Source organism: Podarcis melisellensis, assembly GCF_964234715.1.
Source record: "Podarcis melisellensis genome assembly, chromosome: 9".
NCBI lineage: Eukaryota > Metazoa > Chordata > Lepidosauria > Squamata > Lacertidae > Podarcis > Podarcis melisellensis.
This window is the reverse complement of record NC_138541.1, coordinates 14,275,638-14,297,477: the sequence shown is the minus strand read 5'-3', so window position 1 is coordinate 14,297,477 and position 21,840 is coordinate 14,275,638. Positions and strand designations below refer to the sequence as shown.

Below are 21,840 nucleotides of genomic sequence, written 5' to 3'. Positions count from 1 at the left end.
CTTCCCAACCAATTGCTTGACTTACTAAACACTCTTGGCTCTAATCTCAGCAGTCAGCTTTCAACGTGAGAACTGTCACCGGCAGCACAAAACACCCGGTTCACAAAACAGGCAAAACACTGCCACCACCCGAAAACAAATAATAAAGCAGAAAGCTTAAAAATATATATATATTAGAAGGAACAGGGGGCTGTGATTGAAACCCAGGGCATCCCAAAATACTGGAATAGCTCAGCTGATAAAGCATGAGACTCTTAACCTCAGGGTCAGGGGTTTGAACCCCATGCTGGGCAAAATATCCCTGACTTGTAGGACATTGGAACAGATGGCCAAGTCTGCAATCCTATGTTGGAGACCCCAATGTTAACATATTGCCCTGGGAAATGCTTGTTCGCCACCTTACCTGTCAAACAATGGCTTTTCTCCGCAATCGAAAGCATCCTGTAATTCTTTGACGAGGTTGGCCTGGCCAGGCAGTCGAAAAAGCCCCTCCTCCTTCAGCCCCCGCAGCCGGATAAAATCCACACACTGTTCCACCAACATGGGCGCCAGGTGATTTCCATATCTTTTCTCGTAACGGACGGTGTCTTCCAGCTTCTGCCCAAAAATTCCTGTGAACGACAACAATAGGAGCTATAGGGGAGAGTTCAAGGAAAGAGACCGCCCAGTAAAAACATCTAGACATTTGTGATGGTTCTTGGAGACCGAGAACAGATTCTTCCCTCTCTTACTTTTTTGGCTATGTGGTTGTTTAAGGAACAGGAGAGTGAGCAGCGGACATTTACAGAACCACCTTGTGCATTAAGATCATAGGCACTGAGTCAAAAACTTGATTGAGTATTCAAATCTCCCCCATTTTCTATGGATGAGACCTCTAGACTTGCCTCTTAGCGTTCTGTCATAGGATTTCTATGCAGTAGTTTGTCCTCCAAGGAATGCAATTGCATCGTTGGCCATAGTCAATCAGTCAGTATTTCCAGTTCCAATACGGGACACAGGACAGCAACTGTTTCTCAGCACCAAAGATGGAATTGCAAGGGCGGAGTTGAATTATCTTGAGGGGTTTTTTTGGCATTGAGACTTGACTGGAACTTGTTGTTTGGGGGGGGCCTTTCCCCCCAAGGGGTTTTCCAAACATTTTAGGGTGCAGTTGCCCCCCCTTCAGAAATTTGCCCTAAAGAATTTTGCTGAAGCAAAATTTTCAAGAGTAGTCTTTGAACAATTAAAACTAAAATGTAAGAGTTTCTCATTCTTGGCAAAAAAAGGAAACTGAACATGAGCAGTTTTGTCCCTTTGCTAGAGCATTCCCTAGCAATTTCATCTTTGCAAGTACAGTGGTACCTCGGGTTAAGTATTTAATTCGTTCCGGAGGTTCGTACTTAACCTGAAACTGTTCTTAACCTGAAGCACCACTTTAGCTAATGGGGCCTCCTGCTGCTGCTGCGCCACCGGAACACGATTTCTGTTCTCATCCTGAAGCAAAGTTCTTAACCTGAAGCATGGTTTCTGGGTTAGCCGAGTCTGTAACCTGGAGCGTATGTAACCTGAGGTACCACTGTACTGAGCTTCTAGGAAGTTTCTTTTTGCCTAGAGGATCTGAAACACGAGAACATGGCATGGACCACAGCCATGGCCTGATCACCTATCACAAACTCAACTCGCATTCATTTGTGCACTTTTTTTTGCTAATTCCTTAGGGAAGGATGCCCTCCTCTCCCTCCAATGTATTTATATTAGCAACCGATTTTGCGTTGCATTGTAGCTACTTTTTCTTCCTTTTATCTCTTTGGCAAAGGCTCAAGGACAAATCAGCTCCTGTTTCGAAAGGCACACCTGCTTCATTATTTACCCTCTTTCTTCTAATCTTAGTCACTATGACAACACAAGTCAAGAGGACCTATTCACACAGAACAACGTTCCGCGGTTAAATGCAGTACTGCACGGTCACCCTCTGCTATGACCTCCCCAGGACATCATTCCATCCAGGAACACAAAGAGAGTCGTTAATTGTCATTCGGAACCATTGTTTTCACATATGTTCTGTGAAATATTAAGAGAGCCTAATGGCAAAAGCTGCTACACAGACTGCTTCAAAAGGGGATGGGTTCTCCTTTGCTGGAGATGTTTCTACAGAGATTTGAGTGGATATATTCTTGGGGATGGTGCAATGGCAAGGTTGCTACATTGACTTGCAAGGTCCCTTCCACTTCTGTGGGTCTATGAGATGTAGTGTTCTCCCCATTGCGTTTCAAGCTGCTTTTGAATTCATTGAAAACACAAGCAAGCAACGTAAGGGGAAGAACTGCATCTCAGTGGTAGGACAGCAACTTTGGATGCAGAAACTCCCAGGTTCAATCCCTGGCAAGCCCAGGTGGGGCTGGAGATGCCCTCTTCCTGAAACTCTGGAGCTAGATGGACCAGTATAAGTCAGCTTCCAATACTCCTGTGCTCCAATTTGTGATGGTGATGATGACGATGATAATTTTTTATTTATACCCCACCCTCCCTGGCCAGAGCCAGGCTCAGGGCAGCTAACACCAGTAAATTTACAATAAAAACATAATGGGGGGAGGGGAAAAAACAATTCAAAATACTGGTTAAAATGCAATTTAAAATGCAGCCTCATTTTAATAGTAGCCCATAGATCAAAACCATAAGGGGAGGGAAACATAAGGGTCAGACTGAGTCCAAACCAAAGGCCAGGTGGAACAGCTCTGTCTTGCAGGCCCGAAGGGCCCTAGACTCTGGTGACAGAGCGTTCCACCAAGTTGGGGCCAGTACTGACAAGGCCCTGGCCCTAGTTGAGACCAATCTAACCACCTTGCGACTTGGGACCTCCAAAGTGTTGTCATTTATGGACCTTAAGGTCCTCTGTGGGGCATACTAGGAGAGATGGTACCAGTGAGCAGGACCATCTTTAGCATATGCCCAGTGTTCCCAATTATTTTGGGGGTGGGGCAGGCATGCAGCATGCGTGCCTGGGGCAGGCCTCTCAACAGCCCACCAATCCCAGGCACGCAGGAGGGCAGAGCCAGCCGGCTGCCTCAGCGCCCGCAGCAGAAAAGCTCTGCTCCACTCGGCAGCAGCTGTCGGCTGGCCTGGCTCTTCAATCCCTGGACTCCAAATCTTGGCTCTAGACTCTCGGCCTGGTGCCCCTGAGAGCCCGGCGCCTGGGTGCCCCACACCCCTAGCACCTATGGGTAAGCCAGCCCTGGCAGTGAGATAGGCCTACCATACACAATTTTCACAACTGCAGCCTTGGGCTTTAAATAAGAGCAGATCAAAATGGGAGCATGTAACCTTTGCAGGTTTCTGGACCATGGCATTTTACATAATTGAATTTGTACATTTGATTTAGTTTCAGCCCTCCTTTCTGTTGGAAAGGCAACTCCTGATGGAATGGCTCACAAAGAAACCCTTTCGCAACCAGCACGAGACAACATCCTTGCAAGATTTAGCTGTCTAAAATGAGCCTATGTATGATAAATCCCTTCATGTAACCTAACCTGGCAACGGGGGGGGGGGGGGGGATGATTCCTGAATACGTATTTTGGAATGATCAAAGACAGGTTCCTTCCTGAAATCCAAATGCTTCATAAAACGAGGAGTTTTAAGTTTGCCAATTTTCTGTTTGTGTTTAAGAAATTGCCAGGTGAACGGTGAAATTATCCAGCAGAAATTGAGTACTTTATTTTCTGGCAATTCTATCCCTTTAAATCTATCAACAAGAACTAAGGTCACTTAGAAGATCAAAGTGGTAGAGCCACATGGTTAACAAAGGAAACACTGAACAGTTATTTATTAACTGGATCATTTCCCACCATAGAGGTTATACAAATACATCCAAGGTGGGTTTTTTGCGTTCTTTTTTTGTACATCTGTATTTCTACTGAACTTCAAATCTAATCCTGATTGAGCTATCAGCAAAGCTTATGGGAAATTATATACATTCAACCCTTCTGTCTGGCTAAAGATTTGTACCAGCTGTAATTAAATTTTCATTTGTAATCCACAGGACAAATTGCTAAAGAACTTATTTCATTTGGTAATGCCAGCCAATTATTTTAAAAGCTATGGGGTTATAAGGAGGAAAGCAAACCCTACCAGCCAACAATTTCTGTACATTCAAGGCACATGTTCATGATCAAAATGTGGAATCATTGTTTCCCTACTTTCAGGGCCAGCCCAAGACATTTTGCAGCCTGAGGCAAAGGACAAGATAATGCCCCATGCTGTTCCACATGCAAAAGCCAGCCAGACTAAGGGCAGCAGGGCAGGCAGGCAGAGTGGCACACAGAGCTCAGTCCTTCAACACCCCACTGCAACTTCCTCCCCCTAACATTAGTTACCTGAGGCAGCCCCCTCACTCAGTTCAACGGTAGGGCCGGCCCAGTTCGGATACCTGGAATCCAAGGGGCTAATAATGTGTAGTAAAATAGTGAATTCTTAAAAAGGTAAAGGACCCCTAACAGTTAAGTCCAGTTGCGAATGGGAGCTCACCCTGTCGCGGGGATTCGAACCACCGACCTTCCGATCGGCAAGCCCTTGGCTCAGTGGTTTAGACCATAGCGCCACCCGTGTCCCTTTTAGTGAATTCTTACCAATCTTTCAATGTATGCTTACTATGAATAGAGTAATCTATCCCGTGCTAGCTGTTATTCCCAAATTATTAACCTAGTACACTTTTTTAAAACTATGCTTTGGGGAAACTCCCCCTTTAATACTCACAACAACAATGTGAGGTAGGGTGGGCTGAGCGGCAGTGACTCGCACCCAAGGTCAGCTTCATGGCTAAGTCAGATCTGACCCTAATTCTCCCAGATCCAAGTCCAACACTCCAACGACTTGGAATCCATTCATCCCAAGAGAAGGGAGCCCCAGGACTTGGAAACCATCATGGTTCTGGTAGAGTCCAGTGAACTTTCACTAGCCCTTGAATACCCAGATTCCCTCTCCCCCCATAAACCGCAGCATATGTTCAGGAACAGTAGCCTTGAACATGATTGGAAGTGAGAGTTGGCTCAGTGTGAATGGTATCTGTGGCATCAAAGAAGGAGAGGCAAGATCTTAATGCTCTTATGCCATGACATGTCCTTCCCTGTGTGCAATTCAGTTCAAGGGCACAAAGGAGGTATGTGGCCTGTCATAGACAAGCCTTATCTGATGGTGCGGAACGCTCATTCCCCCGCGATGCCTTGTTGCTCCTCCGCTCCGTCGCAGTGAATGATGTGATCTTGTTAAAATGGCTTGCCTCTCTTTTGCAAGTAACTGCCTCGGAGCATTCTTTCCACAAACCAGGTAGCACACTTGTTACGCCCTATAGGTGGGTACCCGAACAACACCCAAAATGTGCCCACCCAATTGCTGACCCATCAAGGAGGGAGGTGTTTTGTTTTGTTTGCTATTACATGATACCTTTTTGTGTAGTTATTTTTCTACAACTTGATCCCCACCCCCTCTTTCCTTTTTCCTTTCTCCTTCTGTGATGGAATTCCTATTTGGGGACTTCCCTGGCTTTTTTCTGGCCCACATAGGACCAGTCTGGATAGCTGACCTTGGTGAAGATTTTATGTTTTTATCCCCAAAAAGTTTTTGATTTGAGTTTCTACTAAAATGGGGCTGCATTTTAATGTTGTACTTTAATCTTGTTTTTAAGTTGTATTTTAATCAATTGTTTTTATACCTGGTGTTAGCCGCCCTGAGCCTGGTCTTGGCTGGGAAGGGCGGGGTATAAATAAAATTTTATTATTATTATTATTATTATTATTATTATTTATTATTACTGTAAACCGCCCTGTGATCCACATATGAAGGGCAGTATATAAATTAAACAGTGACCGTCAACTCGGCATTGTGGCCAGCTGGGTGCTCTTGTTTTTGCAGTTACTGCCATGCTCCCCCTCCCCACCAGAAAAAACCATTAGGGCCCCTCATGAGCTGCTGCTCTGCCACATATGGGGTGAAGTCAGGTGGGTGAATCCCATGTGGCACAAAATGACCTAACGAAAACGAAAAGGCCTTTACAAAAGTTGTATTGTGATGTGTGTGGTTTTTTGGGAGGGGCCAGGGTAGGCTGCACGCCTGAGTCCCTTCTAATTCCCGGATCCAACAAGGAATTGATCGTTGGAATGACCAGAAAAGTTTCTTGGTAATGGTAGGGATCATTAAGGTAACAATCAAGTGGCTCTGTGTCAGAAAGCCTCCTCAACTGTCTGATAGTTAGAAAGTCCAAAAGCAGAGCTGCGGAATGTGAGCAAGAAGCTAGAGGCAAGAAGAAGCAGGCTGGGTGGCTGAGAGACAGAGCCACGCCTGATTTCTGACTGAATCCGAGGTTGTGGCTATGGGAGAGGCAAGACCTTCTTGGGGTGTTAATGCTGTGAGCCCCTCCATCACAGGCTCAGGTTGTATATATGTGCAAATAAACCAGATATACTAAAGACACCACGGTCTCTGCTGTCCCTCATTCCAAGAAAACCAAACCCTGGGTAAGTGCCTGGGACTCTGGGAACCTTGCATCGCTCAGAGACTGGGGTGGTGTGTAACAATATTTATAATTTGTCGTGATAAATCCCAGGCTTAGTTTCTGCTTCCACAGCTGGCAATAAATCCCAGATGTGCATCACCTCTCCATTTGCCACGTTGTGTATGGCGGCCATTTGATAATCACAAAACTATGGAATTGTCACTATTTGCCAATGTGACGGGGATACATTCCCTTTTCCCCACTGCGAACACATCTGTGCCCTTTTGAGCACAGCCTCCCAAGATGGCTAAACAGAGTGCAACTCAGCTTCCAGAAGAGTGGTTGGTATAGGGTTAAGACAAACAGAGTGAGGGACCTACAGATTCCCAGACTATCCCTCTTGGCCGACCCTTCTATCTCTTTAGCATTAGGCTTAAAATGTCTTTGGTTGCATCCTGCTCACAACTTCCTCCTCACACCTTTCTTTTCAATCTCAAGATGAGAAGTCACCTTGGATCTGCCCTCTGAGAACAAAGGAGCAAGCATGCCTGCCTTTGTCTTCTCTAGACTAGTTAGTGAGGTTAGAACTGGAAGTTTTTTCTACCCAAGTTATGTCCTTTCTACTCTGTTTTTATTCTACAAGCATCTCTGTGTACCATTGCAACAGGTAAAGTCTATTGTCTAGTCAAATTCACAGGCCATATGCTACACACTCTGCATACTAAAAAGCTCAAATGGGTAACTGGGCTCTATTTCAATAAAGACAAGTTGCTTTTTTGAGGTGGGGGGGGGGGCAAGCATGTTAACGAAATACACTCGCCCCTCCCTTCACTTTGGCTCAGCTCTACAAAATTCTGTGATTTTGCAATTGGAAATACGATTCCTTGTCACTAAGACAGCCACAAACTCAGGAGATTGGAACCTTCGCTTACACAAGCAAGATGAAAGATTGTGGGTTATAAAGCAGAGAATTGCCACACACACACCGCCCAATAGCAGACTGCCACAGTGATTATTTCAAATGACTCTCATCGCTAAGGACAAGCGCAAAATCCACCCATTGCAAAGAATGAATGGGTGCCTGCATAGGTCAGTTCGGCTTCGCGCAGAATGAAATTTCTACATCACGTAAATCTGCCACTGTGCAACTTCATCTGCCGTGTGTACATGAAGGAGGAAGCAGCCTTGGGGAAATTTCCTGCTGCAAATGCATGCAATGGAATACACTCAAACAGCACACTGGCTTCACGCAACAATCCTCTAGAAGGGAGTTGCTTGTTAACAAAAGTGAGAGAGCTAGTGTGGTGCAGTTGTGCTTTTCTTTCTTGGGGGGGCGGGACTCAAGGGTATGCAGTACCAGCACCCCCCTTTCCCCCCAAAAGAAAACCACTGGTTAAAAGTGTAGCACTTACTGTAACAACTTCATGGTGAGTGCCGGCACCAGTTTTTATAGAAGGAAAGCACTGGTTACAACACTGGACCTCTAGAGGGAAGACCTGGAGTCCAAGTGAAGCTAGGCCACAAAGCACACTGGTTCATAGACTCATAGAAGGGAACCATGAGGGTCATCTAGTTCACCCCCCTGCAATGCAGGACTCTTTTGTCCATCGTGGGATTTGAACCCCCAACCCTAAGATTAAGAGTCTCACTCATACGCTCACAGGCTGCTTTATCTCACACGGTTGCCATGGAGAAATAATGGGATAACTGCTATATAAAGTCCCAGTAGTAGCCAGTGTGGTGGGCCATAACTGCGGAGCTGCCCTCTCATCATACCTTGATGGGGGCTGTGGTGTGGCAGGGTGAGGTCAAAGCTGCATGGATGTACTGGCAGAAATACCAGAAGGGCTCTGTTGGTGCATGACCTCACCTTCACCCTACTTCAGTCAGATAAGCTGGAGAGAAACCAGTGTTGGGACAGCAGCTCCATACCAGCTCTTTGTGGTTTGTAAATACCCTGTTATACGACATGATACGGTACGATATGATATGATAATCTTTATGGTCATTGTCCCATACAGAACAACGAAATTGAAAAAAATCTACATCAGGCATTCAAAAATGAACAAGCCTGCTATCCCAGCTATCCCAGCCTGGTTAGCCCCCCAAAAACTCTGATACCCCATAACTGAATACAATATACTCACATAGAGAACACCTTACACTGTGTTTAAAACCAAAATCGCATTTGGATAGAAACTGTTTCTCAGGCGGCTAGTCCTAGTCTTTATACCCCTGTACAATCTTCCAGAAGGCAGAAGCTGAAAGAGAACATTTCTGGGGTATCCTGCACTATCTCTGCAGCTTTCTTATGGCACCTGGAAGCATAGATTTGATCCAAGGGGGGAAGACTGCACCCAATTATTCTCTCTGCAGTCTTTACAACCTTATCATAACACTAGAACTTGGGGATGTCCAATGAAGCTGAATGTTGGAAGATTCATGACAGATAAAATAAAGTGCTTCTTCATGCAGCAAACATTTGAACTATGGAACTCACTCTCTCAGGACCTCCATCGTTCTGCCCGGACACTGAGGTCCAGTGCCAAGGGCCTTCTAGAGGTTCCCTCGTTGCGAAAAGCCAAGTTATAGGAAACCAGGCAGAGGGCCTTCTCGGTCATGGCACCCGCCCTGTGGAACACCCTCCCACCAGACGTCAAAAAGAAAACCAACTACCAGACTTTTAGAGGACATCTGAAGGCAGCCCTGTTCAGGGAAGCTTTTAATGTTTAATAGGTTATTGTATTTTAGTGTTCTGTTGGAAGCTGCCCAGAGTGGCTGGGGAATCCCAGCCAGATGGACAGAGTATAAATAAATTATTATTATTATTATTATTATTATTATTATTATTATTATTAGGCAGAAATGGCCAACATGGCTTTAAAATAAGATTAGACAAATTCATGGAGCAGAGGGCTGCCAATGACTACTGGCCATGATGGTTATGGTCTCCTTTCATGGTTGGAGGTAGAAATACTTCTGGACACCACAGGGAAGGGAAGAGGGATTTTTTGCTCAGGTCCCGCTTGCGTGTTCCCTGCAGGGGTCTGGTTGGACATCATGAAACAGACTGCCAGACTGGACAGATAGAACATTGGCCTGATCCAGTAGGCTCTTCTTATGTTCTCATAATAAAGTATTATAACATAGGCTGAATGGATAGCTCAGTTGGTGCTGATAATGCCAGGGTTGCAGGTTCGATCCCTGTATGAGACAGCTGCATATTCCTGCATTGCAGGGGGCTGGACTAGATGATCCTCAGGGCCCCTTCCAGCTCTACAATTCTATGACTACCTGCTTATGAAAGGGTTTTGGAATTTTTCAGGTAAGACGGCTGCAGGAACATTACAGTGGTACCTTGGGTGAAGTACCTAATTCGTCCCAGAGGTCCATTCTTAACCTGAAACTGTTCTTAACCTGAAGCACCACTTTAGCTAATGGGGCCTCCTGCTGCCGCTGCGCCGCCGGAGCACGATTTCTGTTCTCATCCTGAAGCAAAGTTCTTAACCCGAGGTACTATTTCTGGGTTAGCAGAGTCTGTAACCTGAAGCGTATGTAACCCGAGGTACCACTGTACATGCTCTGTGAGTCAACAGAGCAAAAAGTCTACGTGAGTTTTTACTGTCTCCTCCTCCCTAGGTGCATGGACTTTTTTTCTGAAGATATTTAACTTCCTCCCCCCCTTAACGGCACCACTTTTTAACTTCTCTTTTGCAAAACCAACAGAAGCAAGGGGAAAAGGAAGAAATATTAGGTGTCAGCATTATTTCTTGCACAGTACAGACTCCTTCCTTGACACCATCTGCTTGGGGGCAGCATAGCAAAACAACAACAAACCACGCGCACACACCATCACTCACACAAAGAAGACCATCAGTGTTACTGCAAGGGGGTAGGAAACGAGCCCTTAACAGATGCTACAAGCAGTATAATATTTTGCAGCAGAGAAGATGCAGCAGCCAGCAACATGAGAGGAAGTTAATTGTGGTATTAGCACTATGGATTAGCTATATTGAATTAGACTTCCCAGGCTCTGGGAGAACATTATTTTGCTCCCAGCTTTGCTTTGGCTCAGATAGGGAAGGTCTGTAGCTCCATGGCAGAGCTTCTGCTTTGCGTGCTGAAGATCTTAGGTTCAACCCTTGGCATCTCTAGGTATGGCTGGGGAAGACTTTCAGCCTGAAAGCCTGGACAGCTACTGCCAGTCAATGTAGACCATACTGAAGGAGAGGGACCAGTATAAAGAAAATGCCAATGTTCCTGGATGTTTCTCAATTCGGCATTTTATTTTCAGAGATGCCTTCTTCAAAAGTCACCTGGAAGTCAAAAGAGAGGATTGGCTGTCGAATCTCTGCTGGAAGGGTGTCTCCTAGAATGGAACCATCCACACTAAATGCCTTGCTTCTAACTGAGCCTATGTCATGGAATTGCTGGAAGCAGAGGGATGGTGGGAGGTGCCAGCTAGGGAACCCCCAGGGGTAGATAGCTCAGAGCCTGGGGACCGGTGGTGGGACAATTGATGAGTGGTCAGAGGAAGAAGATGGAGCAGCCTGGGAGGAGGGAGGAGTTGTTGGAAGCTGAAGAGGAAACAGGGGTTAGTGAGCAGGAGGAGTCCATGACAGAGGGCAGTCCAGAATCAGAGGCAGAAAGGAGGGGAAGGCTAAGAGTCAAAGATGAGTCAGACTGGTGAAGAAGCCAGGATGTCTCCACCACCTGCTGTAACCAGCTCCTCTCCACCTTGGTCTCCCAGAAAATGCAGATAAATGAAGGTGGGGAGGAGCAAAGAGAGACAATACAACAGAGTCTTAAACTGCTGGGGAAGAAACTGGGGGAGGAGCCTTAGAGAGCAGTAGGAACTTCAGTCCTTGCAACTGCTTCATCGGGGCAAGACCTACTGCCAAGGGTTGCTGTGACCACTAGGAATGAGCTGGTTTGTTTCTTTGAATAAAGAGTTCACCTCACTGACATTGGGTGCTTTTTTGTTTCATTGCTGACCTACACCTGACTCCAGCTCATGACAGCCTAGTTGGTCCTCTAACATGGGGAGCAAGGAACAGCACTCCTCCAGATGAATCAAGCTGGGGTTTAGGGGCTCGGGTCCCCTGGGCCCATGTTGTTTAGGGCTTTCTATATCAACACAAGAACTTTGAACTCAGACCAATAGCATTTGGACAGCCAGTGCAGATGTTTTTGGCAGAGGTGTCCTATGGTGATGGTCATCTGCCCTCAATCAGTAGTGTAGCCATTCCATTCTGCACTAGCTGGAGATTCTGGACCAGACCCTATGGGCAGCCCCACACGGAGCACATTGCATTAATCCAGACTTGAGGTTATCAATGCATGGATGACAGTGGCCAGGCTATCTCAATCCAGATAAAGGTGGAGATGGAATGACAGATGATGTTAGTAAAGTGGGGGGGGGGGTGAGCCTGATTGTTAATTCCTCCCATAAGAGAATGGTTATCGGTACTTAAGAAAGTCCCCCTCCCGCAGAATAAATGACTAGGAAATAGTACAGATACAGTAATCACAAGCACTTAAACGCAGAGGTGACAAACAAAAGGAAGCACATGGTCGCACAATGCACAATTGATCTGCAGAACTAATTTTGCCAATGATGTTGCTATGGCCACTAGCATTAATGGAATTTCAAAAAGACTTGACGGAGGCACCGAGGATAGCAAAATATTCACGAAGGCCATATTTTCATGCTGGAATGCCAGATTGGCCCCGCGACTGTGGGTGCCATACAGTGTGCATGGCCCTGACACCGAAATATGTGGTTGCCTGGCCCCTTCATGGGGAATTTTTGTGGGTGCTCAGGCATCCAGGACTCCCAGGAGTTTGCACCTATATTTTCATGCCTCTAAGTACCTGAATCTGGGAAACCATTATTGGAAGACAATGTTTAGGTACATCAGGGAGCCTGTGGTCCTCCACATGCCCTCCTGTTACTTTCTTATAGATGGGCAGGGTACAAATTATTATTATTATTATTATTATTATTATTATTATTATTATTATTATTATTATTATTGTGATCCAGTGAAGGCAGCAGATTGGAGGAAGAAAATACAGGTCCCAAGTATTCCAGAAAAACCATTGGTTCCTCCTGAATTAGTCTGGTATAAATCAAGGGTGGTGTACCTATGGCCATCCAGATGTTGTTGGATAACAACACCCACTAACCCTGACTGTTGGTCATGCTGGCTGAAGCCTGATGGAAGCTGCCGTCCAAGAACACTTGGAGGGCCAGTTTCCCCTTGCATTACTTACATGCAGCCACTGGTCTAACCCATTGTAGCAATGCATTGTATTCCTATTTGCATTCCAATGAATGCATATTTCTTTCTCTTTTTGCAGGGGGGGGGGGAAATTTCAAAACAGTTTCACGGGAGACGACTCATACAAGCAATGGCACGATTTATTTGCTTTTATTCTTATGCTTTTGGTTTGCATTACTGCTGCCGCAAGAACCAACTGTGCAATTTTTGGAGCCTGGCTGCCATTTTGTAAACCCCACAATGCCCCGAGCACAGTGTTATTCTGGGGGTTGTGGAGGGAAATGGGAATCAACACCCCACCAATCATTATTAGCATCATTTTGAGAGAATTTTTCTCCAAAGAAGCTCTTCCAAGAATCTTTGGCTCAACTGTACTTTAAATACTATTTTATGGCAATCCTACCAGAGACAAAAAAACAAAAAACAAATTACCAATTCCATTTCTTAAAGTCCCTTGCTTATCAGTTCCTAATCCCAGGAAAAATGAGACTAGAATGTAGTGTTTGCTTTGCTCTTCATCATCCTATGCTATCATCTCTGCCCAATGCTCCAATGCAGCCCTGTTGTTTTAGTCCATGCCGTTTGACATTTCTTTGCTGATGAAAGAAACACAACCTCCTTGGAGCTCATGGAAGACTTGAGAATGGGTCATTTCAGCACATTCCTTCCAAAAAAGGGGAAGTGGACATCTGAAAAAAGAGGGATATTTTTTCCTTCTTGCATAACCTGCCATCACTCCAGGCCGGGTAATGGGTGAGTGATTGGCCAGTACAGGCAATCTCACTGGCAACTGTGGCTTGAAGGGGTCTGAAGGTGTATTGGTTGCACTCTCTTGACCTTCCTCTTATACAGCCACAGAGGAGAGAGCCCCAAGGGAAGGTGCCCTCATTCGCTCCTATTGCTTTCAGAACAGAAGGTCACAGTGTTGAACTATGTAAGGGTGAAAACAGCTGACAGTCTCTCATTTTTTCCTCCCTGAGATGCCTGGAATGGCTAAATTAAAAAGCGGGGGTGAGCGCAGAACTGACTGTCTGCAAATGAAACAGTTAATATTCTCACCAAGTTCTGAACATTCCATGAATAGTTATGGCTGAAGCATAACAGAAGCCAAGAACACGTCAGATGCAAGGCAAGAGCACATACTGTTCCTCCAATAGATATATTATGAATGGGCCTGGTGCCCTGGCCAGGTAACTGTGTCCTACTGCTGGCAAGAGAGCCCACTGGCATTGCCATCATTTCCCCTCAGCTGGCTGGAGCTAGTGGCACCTCTGGCACATGGAGAGAAAGAATTAAAAACTGTGTGGCACTGTGGGTGCCTAGCAACCACTCCACATCTCTGCTGTGTACTTCTAGTGAAGAGGTAGCGCTTGCCTAAGAACCGCTTCCACCTCTCCTGGGACTAGCACAGTACAAAGGAGGGTGTGGGAAGTTCAGGCAGCAGAAATGGGAGATGAGTCTGAACAGAGAGCGTGAGGATGGACAGCAATAAGTGAAAAGCTCTCAAACCCAGGTACAAATAAACATCACTTCTTGTTCAGCTGTGGTATTAAGATTTCACCTGTCTACCAAACTTCTAGAATGCTACTTGAAACGCTTTCATACGGAGAAGATTCCCATCTTATTCCTTTCACATCTCCCCACAAGTTGGAACATGCAGGCTGCCCTCTGGGGATTTCATACTTGGGATGGGGAAGAATTTGGATTTGGCTTGCATTTAAGGACAAACTCAGCCAATCTGCACATCCTCAAACACTACAAGAACCCAAAGACAGTCACCCTTCAAAGTTCGCAGTTCACTGAATTTTGTAAAGCGGTCTTCCAGCCAAGAAGTGCAAATACTGGGGTAAAGCGTCAATAAAAATAGTTTAGTGAAAACAAAATTCAAAAAATGCAGTACTTTCAGGGGAGCTGCCCAACAAAAATGTGTACATCAGGCAAAATTGCATTGCAACATGTGTATATTAGGAGAAGAAATTCACATTAATCGCCACTGAATTTTCATGAGGACTTTATTTTTTACACACACACACATATCACAAAGTGACATGGAAATGTGGAGAACAGAATTGCAACGAGGCCTGGGAAGAGGAGAAATGGAGAAAAATGGAAACTGACAGAATTGCCCTTCTCTACCCCATAGGGATAGCAAGGGATGCTAACAGGATTTCTTGGGCCTGGTGCACGGTATACGGATTGGGTCCACTACAGCTATTGACAAGAACTGCTGCTTATGTACATATATTAACGTAACCTAGCCTACCCCGCAGGGCTGTTAAAAGGGGAAGGTGGGGAAAATATACACACCCTTGAGATCCTGGGTGGAAAAACAAGATATAAATATATGCCAGCCGTGAGCACTTAACTTAAGAACCAAAGAAGAGTCTGGTGAATCAGGCCAGTGGTCTAGCTGTTCCAGCATATTGTTTTCACAATGGCTAACCAGACACCTGTGGAATGTTTGCAAGCAGGACATCAGCACAACAACACTCTCCCCACCTATAGGTAAAGGTAAAGGGACCCCTGACCATTAGGTCCAGTCGCGGCCGACTCTGGGGTTGCGGCGCTCATCTCGCTTTATTGGCTGAGGGAGCCGGCGTACAGCTTCCGGGTCACGTGGCCCGCATGACTAAGCCACTTCTGGCGAACCAGAGCAGCGCACGGAAATGCCGTTTACCTTCCCGCTGCAGCGGCACCTATTTATCTACTTGCACTCTGACGTGCTTTCGAACTGCTAGGTTGGCAGGAGCAGGGACCGAGCAATGGGAGCTCACCCTGTTGTGGGGATTTGAACCACCAACCTTCTGATCGGCAAGTCCTAGGCTCTGTGGTTTAACCCACAGCGCCACCCACGTCCCTTCTCCCTACCTATGATTCGTAGCAAATGGTATTCAGAGGCCTGCTGCCTCCGACAGTGGATGTAGACTATAGCCATCATGGCTAGGAGCTATCGATAGCCTTGTCCTCCATGAATTTGTCTAATCCTCTTTCAAAGCCATCCAGGTTTGTGGCCGTCATTGCCTCCTGTGGAAAAGAGTTCCATAGTTTAACTATGGGCTGCTTGCAGAAGTACTTTATTTTATCTGCCCCGAAGATTCCAACACTCAACTTCTTTGGATGTCAACAAGTCCTAGTTTTATGAGAAAGAGAGAACAACTTTTCTCTAGGTTCCACTTTCTCTGTGCCATGCACAATGGTAAAATTTCTATCTTTCTTCTAAACCAAACAACCTCCGAACGCTGCAACCTTTCTTCATGGGAGAGTGGCTCCACCCCCTCGATCATTTTGGCCCCCCTTTTCTGAACCTTTTCCAACTCTACAATAAACTTTTTCGAGGCAAGGCAACCAGAACTGCACATAGTATTCCAAATGTGGTCACACCATAGATTTGTATTCTAGTGTTATGAGATTGACTGTTTTACAAACAAGTTCCTTTCCCAATGATCCCTAACATGCAATTTGCCCTTTTCACAGCTGCTTCACACCTGGTCGACATCTTCATCAGGCTGTCCACTATAACCCCACCGCCTCCTTCGTAGTCAGTCACTGCCTGTTCAGACCCCATGAGCGTAAATGTGAAATTAAGATATATATTTTTGTCCTGGCATGCATCACTTTACACTCGCTTACACTGAATTTCATTTGCCATTTCCCCATCCATTCACTCAGTTTGGAGAGGTCCTTTGGGACCCTTTTGCAATCTCTTTTTGTTTTAGTGACCTTGAACAGTTCTGTATCAACAGCAAACGTGGCTGCCTCATTGCTCACCCCAATTCTAGATTGTTTATGAACAAGTTTAAAAGCACAGGTCCGAATACTGATTCTTGGGGGTTCTCCAATTTCTACAGCTCTCCATTCAGAGAACTGTACATTTATTCCAATTCTCTGCTTTCTTCAATTTTCTGTTCTGAATCTTGATTGATCTAGATAAATGGTTGTTCTAGATAAACGGTTTTAACAAAAGAATTCAGAAGTTGGGTTGCCATATTCTACCTTGCTGAGAGATGGCAGGTTAAGTACTGACAATAATTGTTCAGATTTGGCAGATCAAACGCCATTTTTCATAGGAGAGGTTGGAAAGTCACCTTGGCATTACACCCTACTTCAAGGAGTAATTTATTACAACTGTGCACAGCAAACCTAAAGCTGACTGGTTGTTCTCCAATGTTCTCAATGGACAGTGTCCAAGGCACCATGCAGTAGGCTGCAAATCTCCCAAGAATATGGTCCATGCATTCGTGCAACATCAACCAAAAACCATCCTTAGAAATCTGATAAGCAGGTGCTCTGAACCTGTTTACTTCAATTCCACAAACAAATTTCACCAAAGATGACGTTGGACATGAATTACGGGAAACGAAAATAATTCTTGATGAGGCTAAAATTTCTGATGGTGATTTCACATTCAGGTAGCCACTGAATTTTCCGAGAAGCAAAAATGGATGCAACCTTGGAAGACAAAAGATACCTGCAGGTTTTTCAAAGGCAGTCAAGGAATGCTGTGAAGATGCCCGACATTTCTTGGCAGAGAGGGAGAGTTTTGCTTATCCATAGTTTCTCCCACACTTGTGACAAAGAGGCCTGTCTGAATAGTTTGTCACAAGCCCACTACCGCAACCCTGCACAATGTGCCCAAGCCCCAGAAGGCCAGTTTGCAGTGGCATGTAAAAGCACAATTTGTCCTTTTGACAAATGATTGACATGCGTGATGCAATCTGCCCAACCCCCTCCCAAATGCCTCGCCACATGCTGAGCGGCCAGAGGGAACTGGCTCACAGCCATTGATTTATCTTCACCTCTTCAAAGGTTCCCAAAGGCAACAAACTGAATGAGAGAAGTATAAGGTTAGCAGTAAAGCATTCATCAAAGCCACCCTTGACCCGAAGCAGGTTCCTATGTACATCTCCCCCCTACCTCCCACAACTCCATATATTGATGACCGAGTGTTTCCCGGATCCTTGCGAAAAGACCTCCTGTGGTTCTCAGAATTGATGCGTATAAATATTTTACAATACTGCGCACTCAAGGATGAACTGCCTCTGATCTTGAAGGTTCATTAGCCAACATAGCTAAGTGGAATGTCTGAATGCAAAAGCATGGTGCCTCGGAATACCAGGTGCTGGAGACAATCAATGTGGGAAGGTTTTTGCCCTTACACCTCACTTGTGGGTTTCCAGGAAACATCTGTCTGGCTGTTACAGGAAACAGGATACTATAGAGCAGAGAGAACCTTGGTCTGGTCCAGCAGGGCTCTGCTAATGTTCTTATACCCTGCAATCTTGTCATTTCTTCTCTTTGGTATCACCAATTTCCCTCCTCCATGACCACCAGCTGAGCTGTGACACACATGCATGCACACACACACCCAGTGAAAATCCTACACATTGATTAGAAGCACTACATTCCAGGAAAGGGGTGGGGGAACAAGTTTGAAGACATTTTCTGCGGCAGGTGAAATGGAGCCGCAGAAGAAGAGCGAGCAAGCAGAAGCCACACTGCAAAAAACCAAAATGTTAACAGGGAAAGAATCAGGTGTGTGTACTGCAAGTCCTATTTAGCTCATCAGACATCTTTCAATTCTAACAGCTGGACCTCTAGCCCTCTTCCACGCTAAAGCGGAACCAAGTGTTCTTGGTTTGCCAGCATCCCTGGTGCTTGACGGATTTTGCTAGCACTGGTGCACAGCAATTTAAAAATAATTAACCCTATAGGAGCCGTTAAAAAAAATGTCTAGTTGCGGGTTGCAGACCGGAGAAGAAAAACTCAGTAACCGTGCAACAACAAATCAAGGATAAATAAAACCAGCCTAGCAAGCGTTGGCGTCTTTTATTGTTGCTTGCCCTTTGTTTCTGAATTTCTATTCAAAACACAACAGCTCTTCTTCCTCACAACCCCAAACCTTTCAGAAAAGGCTCTGGAAGCGGAGAGCGGGGGGAGAGAAAAGGCAATGACAATGACAAACTGCACCTACCTTTGCGGAAACTAAAACACCGCTTGATTCTCCTGTAGGTAGTTTTGGGAACAAAGGGGGATGATGCTAAGGCACCTGAGGCACGGACCCCCGTATTCCTGTCTTCGGGCATCATGCAGGCCAGAGAAATAGTCGCAACCCAAAAGCATGTGCTAAAACCCACTTCTAGATGGCACACTGCAATCCATCGTTTACAGTTATCACTATTTTGAGTGGCATCTCCTCCCCGAGCTTCCTAAATTCTGATCTTCCCGGTCTTGGTGGAATGTGGCCAGTGAGCTCTTTAAAGGAGATATGGGATCACCCCTTCTTTGCTAGTGATTTCAGGTAGTTTCCTTTCCTTCTTCCCTGCTCCTCCAGCTTGCAAAAAATGTCATTTCCCGTTGAACGGCGACAATGCCACGTCCCGACAAAAGACTTTCAACGTAAAGGTGTATCGTCCACGAAAGGTGCCTCGTGGGGGGTCTTGTGGCAGGGTCTGGCGGGGGGAATTGGTGCTTCTTCTCAGCTGGAACCATAAAGGGTGGAGCAAATGCGGAAGGCAGGGCATAGATTCCACTGGGATAAGTCAGCAAATAGCAATGCGGGAGCAGAAGATGAGAACAATGACCAGAAACAGGGGCTTCAAAGGATTGCCTTGGATGTTCCTCGCCGACTCCTTTTTATCTCTGCATATGTGGCAGGGGGACAAAAATAATGACAGCATCTCCCCAAAGGCTACATTTGTCCATTACGGACGATCTTCAAAGGGCTTCTTCTTTCCCCAATTATTATGCAAGGAAACGCCTCCCCTTCTGATAGTCTGGATGATTTGTTGCCTTCCTCCTGCTCCCTCGACTCCCCGCGGCAAACGCATCAGCCCCGGCGGCATCAGCAGCTGAGCAGCTCAGCAGCCGAGCAGCACAGCCACCAAGTTCCTGGGAATCTGCTGAGGAATACACGCCTCCCGCAAGATATGCCCGTGCCAACTGTTCTCAGAGCAAGTGTTTCAAAGGCTGCTGCTGCTGCTGTTGCTTCTCTTACTACTGCCGTAGTGCCTTCTGCTCAAGCCCTTTGCACGAATGCAGCAGGTGCAAGCAAAACAATGTGAGGGAGGCAAAGGGAGCTTGTACGATTTCTACAAGGTTGATTTCTTTCTCTCTCTCTCTTTTCCTTTTTTTAATGTTGACTTTGAGTTGACTTCAAACAACAGTCACGTGTGGCAGCTTAAGAACCCTTCTGCCTCTCACATGAGCGTCTTTCTTCCCTCCCGCTCCAGCCCCATTAATCTTTTCCTTCGCCCCTTCCAGTTCCATGTTATTTCTACTTTCATGCTGAGTAATCCAAGCCCGTTTCTCTCTTATTTCAACAGCCATGGCAAAGAAGAAGAAAAAGTCACCTTTCAAATCCAACCGGGAAAGGAGTTTAACTGACCAACAAACACCTGGGGAACTGGATTTTGTTTCTGGTGGTTTGTTTGTTTGTTTTTTTACTAAAAATCAAAAAAGGCTGTGCTTACTTCTCTGTACATTTTCTATTTAATTTTTTTCATAAGCAATGTGAGCCCAGGAGAGTCTTTTGCTCTCAGCCCCCTGCCCCCACCGTGCTACTGCAAGTTTAATAAACCAGTTAATAATTTGCAGAGCTGCCTGTTCAGTAAGCTCTGCCGCTGCACGAGGCCTCCCAGAAGGCTGACTCCAAATATTAGAGCAGGAATAGCCAACACGGTGCCCTTCAGATGCTGTTGGACTACCACTTTGAGGATCACAGGCCATGAGGTTGATGGGAACTGTAGTCTGACAAATGTCGAGAGTGTCACATTGCCCAAAGAACACGCACACACAGATCTTGTGTGTAGTGCTTTGAATACCAAACAATAGTGCATGTATGCATTGAGTTTATTATTTCTTCTTGCACTTCCCTCAGTCTTCTGCTGCAAGCCCAATTTCACAAGTGACCTGCACAAGTGACCTGACCCATCAAGGTCAAGTGCAGTCCACCAAACAGCCACGGAGGGCAACCTACAGCAGAAAGCTTGCTATGTAAAAATGGGGGAAGGAAGAGACTGGCTAGCTCCTGTCAGGCAACCAATAATACATGGGCGGTTCACCTTAATGCAAGGATGTGCTTCCCCCAGGTCTTGCTGGATCCCAACTCCCAGAATCCCCAACCAGCAAGGACAATAAGTCAGGGATGATGGGAGTTGCAGTCTCACTAAGAAGTCCACTGATTCTCCACCCCAGCATAACAGATCAAGTCGTACAGTTCCAGCTTAATTGTAGACATGAAAAAAGGTCAAAAGGCAGAACCTGTAGAGGATAAAGTAGCATCTTAAAAAACTCTGATGCATGCACACACAGAAAATAAGAATTTTCATGCTGAATCAGCTCAAAGTCCATCTAGGACAGCAGTCTAAAGGTGATTAGCCTCTGCACACTCATACAGACAGACGGCCTTCTCTGTTGTTTGTTCTCAGTATCTGTTATTTGGAAGCAAACAACTGGGGAAGAGGGAAACCAGCAGAAGGAAAGGAGGGGGTCCTTGACATCAAGACCCAAAGCCCCACAGATGCCAACAATGCCTCTGCAATGATCTTACTGCCTCTGTATGCAAAAGTTGCATATAACACTCAAGGGTAATCGCCATGAAATGATCTATCTTCCATGAATTTTCCCAGTTGTTTTAAAAAGCCATCAAGATCATCACCGCATTCTATGGTAGAGAATTTTGCATGTTTAATATGTGTTGTGTGGAAGAACAACTTCCTTTTCTTTGTCTTCATGCTACTGTCAATTAAGAGTGCAATCTTAATTAAGGGAGGATGCATTTGATCACAAGAGTGGGAATAAAATGTCTCTTTGCACTCTCACACGTATTTGGCACACCTGAATGGCATCGTTTTCTGCATTGTTTTTGATGCTTCCCCTCCGTTAAAATTAATTGCACGGTTAATTGTGTTAGTCTTGGCCATTGCAGGCAGCGAGATGAACAATGTAAGTTTTAGCAGAAGCTGAACCGCAGCAGAAAGAGTGCTGAAAACGATGAAGTCAGGCTGGGGTTAAAAGGTCTCCATACCAGATTTGCCTTCAGCCGTAATCATGCTGTCAAACAAATGCACATGCACAGTAGAGGTATCAAGCGGA

General features: G+C 45.7%; 1 protein-coding gene across 6 annotated transcripts in view; it reads right to left on the bottom strand.

Moving 5' to 3' along the window:
- ARHGAP24 (Rho GTPase activating protein 24) overlaps nt 1-21,840 on the bottom strand; it is a 361,105-nt gene that overhangs the window by 33,976 nt on the left and 305,289 nt on the right. For 5 of the 6 annotated variants that reach the window (XM_081924955.1, XM_081924956.1, XM_081924957.1 and 2 more), the window contains one exon: nt 404-611. In XM_081924955.1, the coding sequence (XP_081781081.1) occupies nt 404-611 (208 nt within the window). Of the gene's footprint in view, nt 1-403; nt 612-18,718; nt 19,170-21,840 lie in introns of those variants that run through there. The other variant, XM_081924958.1, reaches the window with a different exon arrangement.